This window comes from Aegilops tauschii, chromosome 4, assembly GCF_002575655.3.
Source record: "Aegilops tauschii subsp. strangulata cultivar AL8/78 chromosome 4, Aet v6.0, whole genome shotgun sequence".
In the NCBI taxonomy this organism is placed as follows: Eukaryota; Viridiplantae; Streptophyta; class Magnoliopsida; order Poales; family Poaceae; genus Aegilops; species Aegilops tauschii.
In genome coordinates, this window is record NC_053038.3 from 478,256,335 (window position 1) to 478,268,123 (window position 11,789).

General features: G+C 46.5%; 1 protein-coding gene across 1 annotated transcript; it reads left to right on the top strand.

Annotated features, from left to right (window-relative positions):
• Positions 1–604: 604 nt before the first annotated feature.
• LOC109735164 (metal transporter Nramp5) lies at positions 605–5,126 on the top strand. The gene is made up of 12 exons (XM_020294370.4): positions 605–948; positions 1,071–1,149; positions 1,242–1,282; positions 1,499–1,577; positions 1,660–1,764; positions 2,345–2,636; positions 2,733–2,802; positions 2,921–3,094; positions 3,190–3,294; positions 3,501–3,632; positions 3,997–4,092; positions 4,608–5,126. The coding sequence occupies exons 1-12, from the start codon at positions 838–840 to the stop codon at positions 4,938–4,940; spliced, it is 1,617 nt and encodes a 538-aa protein (XP_020149959.1). The 5' UTR covers positions 605–837; the 3' UTR covers positions 4,941–5,126.
• The last annotated feature ends 6,663 nt before the right edge of the window (positions 5,127–11,789 follow it).

An 11,789-nucleotide genomic window follows, 5' to 3' on the forward strand; every position in this document is an offset into this window, starting at 1 on the left:
CTGAGGCCCAGCCGTCTAATCCACAGAATTTTTTTGATGACCGGAAATATGTTAGACCATAGCTAACATGTGTATACCTAGGGGAGGGGCCCCTCGATCTTGGGGGCCCGGGGCGGCCGCCCCCCCTGCCCCCCCTCAGGGCCGGCCCTGTTTGCAACTATTGAGTTTTTCCCCTCAAACTGGCCCTCACCCCTCAGAAGTTAGAACCAGTCGTGCCGTTCAAATTATTCATGTATTTTGTGATGAGACGTCCTAATTAACAAATGGTCGCCCTTATAGTCCGCACCCGCTCCTACACGACACGCTACATTTCAGGAGCGACAGTAAAATACTATGAACCACTTACAATTTCACCTCTCAGTAAACAAAGAACCGCCCGTCTCCGGAGTATATTCCAGCCAATTAATTATTTGCTCCAGAGCAGCCAAACAGTCCAATAGAAAAATAACATATCCCTCCAAAAAACAATAAGGCATCACCAATCTTGGCTTATCTTCCAAGTAGCTACTCCCAGCAGACAAACACTAGATGCAGGCACCATCCGGGGCTTCAATGACTGTGACCCTCCACACACAAGCTCTAGCAGAAAAAAGGAAGACGTGGTAAGACTATACACTCTGGCAGCCCTCGTTTGATCCGTCGGGCAGCGGATGCGGAATGGCGCTATCACTTGTACGTTCACGCAAAGGGACACGCATCGTTGTTGGGTCTATTTAAGCTCCACCGGAGGGTGGCGACTGAGGTCACCTCACTGCCCCCATCTTCTCCAACCCTTGCCAGCCAGCAGCTAGCTAGTGTGCTCCGGTCCCTGCCGGCCTAGCTAGTTCGGCGGCGGCAATGGAGATCGAGAGGGAGGCGCCGGGCGGCGAGAGGGGGAGGAGCTGGCGAGCCGAGCAAGATGTGCAGGATGGTAAGAAGTTCGAAGACGGTGATGAGACGCTCGTCAAGGTACGGTGCTCTCCCCTTGCTCCTCTTGTGCATATGTGGAAGAAGCTCGTTTGCTCATGTTCATGGTGAGTCTAGCTCTAGCTAGAGAGATCGGTTAAATTTACGATATCTGGGCTGTACAGGAGCCGGCATGGAAGCGATTCCTCTCCCATGTTGGGCCCGGGTTCATGGTGTCCCTGGCCTATCTAGATCCTGGCAATTGTAAGCTCCCTTTCCTCTTTTGCAACCAGCTCTGGTTTTTATCATTCATACCTCGGGTCACGGTTCTCATAGTGATGGAATTGTTGATGCAGTGGAGACGGACCTGCAAGCCGGTGCCAACCACAGATATGAGGTAGTGCACATTTTTGGTTGATTCTACCTTTTCCCAGGCGATTCTACTTTTCCATGACATTGCACTTTTTTAATGATCTTTGTGCATCGAGTATGCATTCTCTTTCTAGTAAATCTCAAAGTTTTCACCGTTTCCAGCTCATCCCAAAACCAAAAGGAGCTGAGACTAATTGGCACTTCTGTCTTTTGCTTTGTCCCATCGATTGTGTGCTTGCAGCTCCTCTGGGTGATTCTGATTGGCCTCATCTTCGCGCTGATCATACAGTCACTGGCAGCGAACCTTGGCGTGGTTACAGGTATATTAAAGTCCACAACGCCAAACGCAACATACAAAACAAAATGCAACTTGTTCTAGCTAACTCGATCGCCCGCGTGCAGGAAAGCATCTTGCCGAGATATGCAAGAGCGAGTATCCGAAGCCGGTGATGATCTGCCTCTGGCTTCTTGCGGAGGTGGCGGTGATCGCCGCCGATATCCCGGAAGGTTCGAATCAGCATGCCATCTTTTTCTTTTATTTATTTTTTTGCGGGGAAAATCAATATGCTGTCAATAATGCTCTTCACAAAGTTGGCGTCTCAGTGACATATATATATTTGACCCTGTCGTCATGATCAAGCTCACTGATAGCAAGCGGCCGGAATAACACGACAGCATATATATAACGCCAAGTGTCCCGGCCCCCACGTTCCGTCCAGTTGCTAACCCCACATGGACGGCATTCTTTCCTCCCTATCTTCTTGTCCTTAGTCAACCGTTTGCTAACCATATATGAATGTTAATTAACCATATCTCCCTCACTAACAAACACTAATAGCAAGTGTGCACATGGTGGAGTCAAGATGCTGAAATGGTCTACATAAATGTATTACTTTGTCACTGACCTGCTCTATTGACTTTTGCTAATAACACTACATAGCGACGACGAAAACAAGTTTTTTTTTGTTGCGGCGGAACGACGGCAGCAGTTGAAAATAGTGACAACAATCTAGTAGTAACCTATAATAACGTGCATGTCATCTAAGTTTCTTACGAAATCTATCGGTTAACTTGTTTGTTTACGCAGTGATCGGGACGGCCTTCGCTTTCTACCTCTTGTTCCGCATCCCTGTGTGGATCGGGGTTCTCATCACCGGCTCCAGCACGCTCCTCCTCCTCGGCCTTCAAAGATACGGGGTGCGGAAGCTGGAGTTTCTCATCTCCATGCTGGTCTTCGTCATGGCGGCGTGCTTCTTTGGGGAGCTGAGCATAGTGAAGCCTCCGGCGAAGGAGGTCCTCAAGGGGCTGTTCATTCCCAAGCTCAAGGGGAATGGCGCCACCGGAGACGCCATTGCCCTCCTTGGAGCACTAGTCATGCCGTAAGTGTGGATTGCTAAAAACTATCAAATGTGAAAATGTTATTTATTAGAGTGGCTAACTAATTAAACATGGTTGCTCATTTTGTTTGAGTACAGTCACAACTTGTTCTTGCATTCGGCGTTGGTGCTGTCCAGGAAGACGCCGTCATCAGTAAGAGGAATCAAGGTTGGTTCCTTCACAAATTTTTCTATAGCTGGGGGGCAGTGCCCCCCCCCCCCCCCCCCCCCTCCTCACGTGTAATAGTCTGCCTACTAAACACTAAACATATGTGTGTGTGGATCAGGATGCTTGCGGGTTCTTCCTGTATGAGAGCGGCTTCGCGCTGTTCGTGGCGCTGCTCATCAACATAGCCGTCATCTCCGTCTCCGGGACGGTCTGCTTCGGGGAGAACCTCTCGGCGGAGGACATCGACAAATGCAGTGACCTTAGTCTGGACAACTCCTCATTTCTGCTCAAGGTACATGATAACACGATCGACTAGTTAGTTCAAAGTATCAACACAAGATAATACAACAATTTGATTGAAATGTTTTGTGTTGTTGGATGTATCAGAACGTGCTGGGAAGATCAAGTTCAATCGTGTACGGGGTGGCGCTGTTAGCGTCAGGGCAAAGCTCGACCATTACCGGCACATATGCCGGCCAGTACATCATGCAGGTACTTTCCAGCTATATATGCATGACATGTCTATTCTAGAAGTAGAGTTACTTGTCATCTTTTTCTGATACTCCACCACTAATTCCTCCTTTTAATTAGTCCACGCGTGCATGTATCTGTGGGTTTCTTGGTCCTGTAATTCGATCGCACTCTTAAATATTTATTAACCACAAATGGCCCTTCCTTTTTCGACTTGTGAAAATTAGGGGTTCTTGGACATCAAGATGAAGACGTGGCTGAGGAACCTGATGACACGCTGCATCGCCATTGCGCCCAGCCTAGTCGTCTCCATCATCGGCGGGTCGAATGGCGCCGGCCGTCTCATCATCATCGCGTCGGTACGTACGGCGACCTCACCTTCTCTCTTTACACGAGCCTCCCTCACTGTCAATATTAGGGAGAACGAAAATGACGGCGGCTGCACTAGCACCGGCGAAAGCGCCGGTCCCCGTCGCTGCTCGGTCAGAAAACACACACACACATATATAGTGCACCATCCACTACTATATTTCGCACGACTTAACTACGACTTACTAGCAGCCAGCCAGCGAGTGCTTGACTGACAAATATGCACTAGCAAATTGAGCATCTGAAAACTTCTATGCCCTTCTTGTAACAACCGCGACGGAATGATTGGGTTCTATCTTATATGTATAATTGGTTTCATTCATTCATTCATGTGATGGGATCTTCTTTCTGCAGATGATACTGTCGTTTGAGCTGCCGTTTGCACTCATCCCGCTTCTCAAGTTCAGCAGCAGCAGCAGCAAGATGGGCCCGCACAAGAACTCCATCTACGTAAGCAATCGCTATTTTCCCTCCCTCCATGTTGCTTGTTTTTGGACACGTACGAGTAGAGTGTGCTCCTTCATGCATGATCATGCACCTCAATAATTGTGCATCCCCACACAACCGTACCGGCCAGTACCACCCTAGCTATCCGCCTAGCTAGCCTTGTACTGATCGATGGCCACACTACATGCCATGTTCTTGATGAAAATGCAATGATCGATCGATGCACTTGACCACTTGTACACGCAGCGCATGTACGTCCAAGCTGAACCAAACAAATAGGTACTACTATCAAGCATCTGGACGACCGATTCACATGCATCATTATAATGCTAGTACAACGTCGATGGATATCATGTTGATAATAGCATCATGATATCAAGCAAAATTGAGCTTGTATTTCACTACAAGTGCCCCTACGCTGCTGGCTGGCACGCAGCGGCGGAGCTATGTAGGCTCACGGGGGGCTGTGGCCCCCTCCTCCTGTTTATCGCAAATTAAATGCTCGTACGTGCGTGCAGATCATCGTGTTCTCGTGGACGCTTGGGCTGATGCTCATCGGCATCAACGTCTACTTCCTCAGCACCAGCTTCATGGGGTGGCTCATCCACAGCTCGCTGCCCACGTACGCCAAGGTGCTCGTCGGAGTTGTCGTGTGCCCGCTGATGATCGTGTACCTCATCGCTGTCGTCTACCTCACCTTCAGGAAGGACACCGTCGTCACCTTCGTCGCCGACTCGTGCAAGGCCGACGCCGAGAAGGCGGCGGGCGGCAGCGGGGAGGACGACGACGAGCCCGTGCCCTACCGTGAGGACCTGGCAGACATACCGCTCCCGGCCCACAGCAGAGGCTAGCTAGCTATAGGAAGTTTATGATAGCTACATGGACATGTCGCCTCGCCTCGTCTTGTGAACATGTATATGTCATGTATTTTGAAGTAGTAATTGCCAGTAGGAGTATATGTTTTACGGTGCGCACGGCCGTGTATACGTGTCAATATCCGTATCATCATTTTATCAGAGTTTCTCATATGTGATTAAGGTGGACTTGTTACGGCTGTTCAACCAACTGCGTAAAGAAAATCTTGACATCACCCATTTAAACTTTAGAATAATACTTCTATTTTCTAAGACTAAGGACGCAAGTCACAATATTAATCGATTTTTGGAATATGCACGAGTGTGCGTATCGTGTACTAAAGAGAGGAGAGGGTACAAGAGACCCATCCATATGAAAATTACAAGGGTGTTACAATGAACACAACCTTCACCACGCCGCCACACTCAGTGTATTGGACTACTCATCCGAGACCCACCTAGTAAGAGCCCTAAAGAAAAAAAAATCTAGGTTCCCTTTTAGTAAACCGGCCTGCCTCCAGGCACATCCCTCGCTATCCACTTTCCGCATGACTCTTTGAATTGACGGTGTGGCTCCATCAAAAGACCACGGTGTTCCCGTGCTTTCAAAGCTCCCACATGACTAGCGCAATGATTGCCCTGGTGCCATTCCTGGAGCAGTGTGTCAAACTCCTTGCACCGCACCACTCCACAATGGTATTGTCTTGAGCTGGCAGCTAGCTTGGATCACCAAGAGCACTGCAAACCTTGAACCATACTGTCGTTCCAAAACTACAACTGAGCAAGATGTGGTTGATCGTCTCTTCAAGTTGATCACAAAATGGGCTTGCAGGTTGATCCGGTAGGCCTCTCCTCACAAGTCTATCCAAGGTCCAGCATTGGTTTTTCATTGCCAGCCACTCAAAAAAGCCTTGTTCCTCCACGCAAAATCAACATAGGGAGCCACAGTTCGGCCGATGAACTTAGTAGCGTAGGCAGGTGGAATACATGCCGTGCGGTTCCCAAGCCCATCTGATGGAGTCCAACACTCCAGAAAGTTGTATATTTGCTATCCTTGGCCAGAGCCACCGAAATTTTTGGAGGGCATGGCTGTCGATGTTAGGCCCAATATCCCGAGCACAGGCGTTCTCCACAGCAGCCTCAAACATCGTATGCCTGCACCTGATGCACGGCTGGACCTTGTCATACATAGCGGCATGAGCTCCTAAATCTAGTGCCCCTCGATCCATCTGTCTTCGCAGAACATGACCTCTCGTCCATCAACAAGGGTCGGCGTCATCGCAGCCTGGTAGATTGCAAGCGATTCATCAGGAACCTTTAGCTGGAACTCTTGCCATGGTTGTTGATGATCAGTGCGACACAACCAAAACCATCGGGATCCTAGAGCTATGTTGATTGTGCCACTTCGAATTCTCAACTCCAAGACCGTCGGCCCACTTCAGGGCAGAAAACGCATCCCAGGCTTTCTCTCTTACAGTATGCTAGCTTTAAGATTTTTATATTGGTGGTTGAGAAAGGGTGGCTGGCCATGTAGTCCACCCCACTCAAATGGCGTTCAAGCAAGGGTGAGACATGTTTAGATGATAAGGACTGCTTTACATGATTTGACCTTTCAGTGGTTGGATCTGGCGACGATGGCGCTTGGGCATCGTACCTTTCCTGAAGGCGTTGTTTTCAAAGAACTTTTCTGTAGCTCGTGAGCTGTCAAGGGTGGTGGATAGTTCAAAGGGCTTGATGCCCTCCTGTGTGGTTGAAAGTGCAACTATCCCTAGGTGATTTTGGTAATTACTAACAACATACAGCTCATTGAGCTAATGCTATCTCAAGATAAATATTTCAGGAAAGCTCAATGCACTACTAGGAAAAGGCCTGCTAGTGGTGCACATGTTTTGCCTACTAATGGCGCACTACAGGTGCGCCACTAGCACCACGCCATTAGATTTTATTACTAATGGCGCACCTGTAATGGCGCACCATGTGGTGCGCCATTAGTATACCATTCGGTGCTCCACTGGTATTCCCTCCAGGTGCGCCACTAATAACCTTATAGGTGTGCCACTAGTAATAAAGGAAGGTGCGCCACTAATAAGGGCTTAAATGCGCCACTAGTAATGTATTTGGAAAACAAAAAAATCTAAATTTACAGAAAACAACCTATAAGGAAAAATAATTTAAAAACAAAAAATGAAATAGAATCATAATTTTTATTATAGTAAGAATATTACAATGTCTTTACAAGTTTCCAATAAAAGGAAAATGGCAAGGAAATAAAAGAAAATCCTAAAACTAATCTTCTAGTAATCTTTTCTTCTTTTTCTTCACTTTATCCCTGCAAAATGTAACAAAATAAACAGAAAGACAAACAAACTATTTATAACATGTCAATACTGTCATTTTTTATGCAGAACTAGATATGAGCATATATTTCCAGAATTACATGGTGTGAATATTTTATGAGTAAGATAATAATGGAAATGAATTTTGATAGGAGCCCTAGTGGCTATAGGTAGGCTTGAAGAATTCTCATCGGTTCAAAGCATTGAAAACACCAAATCATTGTACTTATTTTTCTCCCGCAACCATCCTGTTTATGGCTCAAGTAAATCTTTCATGTACAACAACCATGATTGGGAACACTAAGATCCTGATTGAGACATTGCATATGGCATCCTCTCATCCTAACGAATTTGGGACTCCATTTGTGTGTGAAAAAATGTTACTGTACTGACATTGGTGGTATAGGCATAAATGCTGATGTGATGACGTCCGATCAGGCTCCATTTCATGATCCAAATTCCTTCAAATCAAACCGGAGCTCATTTTGTAACAAGGAAAATGTCAATAATTACGACTCAGCGTGACGACTTAGAGACCCCATTTGAGAACCTATTCAACATCACCAACTCAGGTAAGTAACTTAAATATATCACCAACTCGAGCCTACGTAAAGATTTCGTCCACGTAGGCCAAATGGCAGGTCCTAAAGAGTTGAAGAGACAAAGGGAAAGGGAGAGGTATGCACTAAACAGGGCTCATAAGAAAGCTACATCTACTATTCTTAATGCAGAACACACCCCATCTAGGACACCCGCGGCAATATCACCTGGTTTGTCCATTATATTCTATTCTTTATATATGATTGAGCAGTCAGAAGTATAATCAAATATATGATCAGGTGATTTCTTTTGCCGGATTTTCACACCGCCGAGAGGCCCACTGCGCAATCTGCTGTCATCCAACTACGATACACACCAGGTGCTGAAGGTGATGTTCGTTCTAACCATAGAATATCTTCATTTGTGTGTGAATAAATGTCACTGTAGAAACATTGGTGATGTAGGCATACCTGTTGATGTGATGACAGCAGATCAGACTCCATTTTGTAAAAAAGAAAAGGTGTGCATAATGAAGCCTCTGGCAACAGATTCTTTGCAATGTTTTGGGTTGCAATCGCCACTTGAATCCTTAAACTGCAGCTTGGGTAACAGAGCATGCCAGGTGAGCAACTAAGCGCCACAAATAAAAAAGCAAAGACAGGGAAGCCAGTAAAAGAGTAAATAAAACATTAGAAGAAATTATGCAAACTTTGAGATCCCAATAACCATAGGAGCGTCCTTTCCATGTAAAGACCAAGTATTCTTTTTTCCTTTCTGTTCTGAGACAAGGATAAGCACACGAGATGTATAAAAAAGAAAGCATCCTATTCTTTCTGAGCACCCCAAGCACAAAACTATGTGCCTCATCAGAAGAGCTGAAATTAATGAGAAAATATTTTGATTTTCTAAGCTAATCATCTCATGAGAGTTGAGGTAGTTACCAAAAATCTTCATGGTACAACCGTACAGCTTGATCTCCAAAAGTTCAAAGCATGGTTGACAACGCCGGTAATTTTGGTTGATGAGTACTATCATTAGCCCCTGCATTCCTCAAGCTTCTGCTGCAGCCTCGCGTTGTGCTTTAACTACAGAGTAGTGGCAAGATATGTTAAAACACAACAAATTAATTGTTCCTGATCATATATTTTAGCAGTCTTCACCAAATTTGTTGAAACATGAACGAAATGTTTTAGCAGTACCAATGATACATGTCAAATTAATTGTTCCTGTCATGACAATGTAAAAGTAGTACTTGCATGCCAATGAAGACTTGCTAGTGTCAGATTCTATGAGGTTCAGGACATGTGTAATTGTGCCAAGTTCACTTGTAATGCCATTATTCATGATCTGAACTTTATCCTCCACAAAATAAAATAACAGTTGATCCATGCGAATGATACTTAATTTTGAAGCTACTGTTAATTTATAAACTGAATATACAGTGAGTTTATAAATTCAGAAACAGAAAATTCAGTTAGGCTACTGTTAACTGAATTTTGCAGTGTATACTTAACAAAGGCTTCATTTGAATGTACAGTCAAATTAAAAAAATGTGTTCATGGTGAAAGAACATGCGGTGCCCCCATGTTTGGTTTTGGTAATTGATGACAATCTCTATGGACTATGGTTGCCTTGAGTTATATTTGAAGGATTTGTCCATAGGCATTTCTTGAAGTCCATGTGTTGGTTTCAAGGAGTTTATGTGGTGACCAAGGTGTTATTAAGGAATTATCCAAAGATTGGTCATGTGAGAGTTGAGCTTATTGCAAGCATGTCTTGAAGAAGAAGATTGTGTGATCATTCATGTTTACCTTCAAGACATCATCCAAATGAAGAGAGTTGGAAAGAGTCAAGGTTGATCAAGACTAAGTCAAGAGTGAATCAAGTTGATCAACACACAAAGCGCACAAGATGTACCGAGAGGGATCAAGCGATCCCATGGTGTCGTGAGCATTGTCAATTACGCTTTGTGTACTAACCCATGATCTTCGTGAGAGTTCTTTGTGGGGTTAGGTTGCGGTGTGCAAGTTCAAGTGAAGCATCATGAAGAGATCAAATGCTTGAAGCTTGCCGTCCATTGTGGTGACAATGGACTTGTGAAGATGTTGCGGTGTGCAAGTTCAAGTAAAGCATCACGAAGAGATCAAATGCTTGAAGCCATTGTGGTGACAATGGACTTGAGAAGATGTGCGGAAGGGTGGCTCACCCATAGTGGAGTATGGGGGAGCAATCAACTAGTCTTCATCGAGCCAACGCAACCAAGAAAGGTGGTCCAACTTGAGGGAGTCAAGATCGTCATCATCTAGCTCAAGTGGACCATGTGCAAGGCAAAGGTTTGCTCTTGATAGGTTTTCTATTTTACCGGTCTCATGATGGTAGTTGGGAGACCGGGTTATAGGATCGATTGTCGTACTATCAAGGGGGGCTCTCGATGAGTAGCTTGATCGTATCGTTCATAGAGAGCTCAAACCATTGCATCCTTGCATCATATTTATTGGTTCTTCTCTTTGTGAGTTTTGGAGCTTATGGTCATCTTGATGACAAGCTCGAGTTCATCGAAAACGGAGTTCACTCGCATCTTCTATGATGTTTTCGATGTTGGAGGTTATGCCGGTTCTTCTCGGTTAGAGGTTTCACTACCTCCCCTGCCTCGCTGTTTTGATGCTACTCGTCTTCCTCTATCCAACAAGCTTGAGTTTGCTCAATTCGGAGCTCATATGCAGAAGTTATGGCAGTTTTGGTTTCCTAGCGGTAGTACCGCGGGCCGGAGCGGTAGTACCGCTTGGGTGCTACAAGCGGTAGTATCGCTCTAGAGCGGTAGTACCGCTCCTGAGCGGTAGTACCGCTGGTAGCCCCCAGCCATAGTACCGCTGCGGTCTCGTGCTAGTACCGCCTCGATTCGAGGGGTCTTTTTCATGTCGGGTTCTACGGTACTAGCCGCGGCAGTGGGGCCGTAGTACCACTCGTTTGCGGTAGTACCGCCCTGCCACCGCGGTAGTACCGCTCTGGGCCCAGCGGCAGTACCGTGAGGGGGAGCGGTAGTACCGCTTATAGGGGCAAGCGGTAGTACCGCTGGCCAAGCGGTAGTACCGCTCTCTGCGGGGCTGAAGTGGGGGTAACGGTTGGATTGTTCCCCCCACTATATAAGGAGGTCTTCTTCCCCAATGGACCTCATCTCTAGAGCTCGTGTTCTTCCCCCATTGTTGACCTTCTTCGAGCTTGCTAACTCTCAATCCCTCCATGGATTCTTGCTAGTTTTGAGGGAAAAGAGAGAGGAGATCTAGATCCACATTTCCACCAATCACTTTCTCCTCTATGTGAGGGGAACCCATTGGATCTAGATCTTGGAGTTCTTGGTGTTCTCCTTCTTGTTCTTCCTCTCATTTTCCTCCCTAGCATTAGTTGCTTCGGTGGGATTTGAGAGAGAAGGACTTGGGCACTCCGTATGCCCTTGCCATTGCATTTGGTGCATCGGTTTGACTTCTCCACGGTGATACGTGGAAGTTACAAGTTGAGAAGCTTATTAGTCTTGGGTGCTTGGTGCCCTTGAGCTTGTTCCTCTTGGGTGCTTGGGCGCCCTAGACGGTTGGTGGTGTTCGGAGCTCAATCATTGTGGTGTAAAGCTCCGGGCAAGCGTCGGGGTCTCCAATTAGGTTGTGGAGATCGCCCCGAGCAATTTGACGGGTACCGGTGACCGCCCCCAAGGGTTGCCAAAGTGTACGGGTTCGGTGACCGCCCCCAAGGGTTGCCATTTGTACGGGTTCGGTGACCGCCCTCAAGGGTCCCTTAGTGGAATCACGGCATCTTGCATTGTGCGAGGGCGTGAGGAGATTACGGTGGTCCTAGTGGCTTCTTGGGGAGCATTGTGCCTCCACACCGCTCCAAACGGAGATTAGCATCCGCAAGGGTGTGAACTTCGGGATACATCGTCGTCTCCGCGTGCCTCGGTTATCTCTTAACCGAACCCTTT

What these genes read in the sequence shown, in the direction of transcription:
- LOC109735164 (XM_020294370.4), top strand. Translation starts at nt 838, where the DNA reads ATGGAGATCGAGAGGGAGGCGCCGGGCGGCGAGAGGGGGAGGAGCTGG. An exon ending in CTATCTAGATCCTGGCAATT is followed by an intron (nt 1,150 to 1,241) that starts GTAAGCTCCCTT and finishes TTGTTGATGCAG; the next exon opens with TGGAGACGGACCTGCAAGCC. An exon ending in CCGGCCAGTACATCATGCAG is followed by an intron (nt 3,295 to 3,500) that starts GTACTTTCCAGC and finishes TGTGAAAATTAG; the next exon opens with GGGTTCTTGGACATCAAGAT.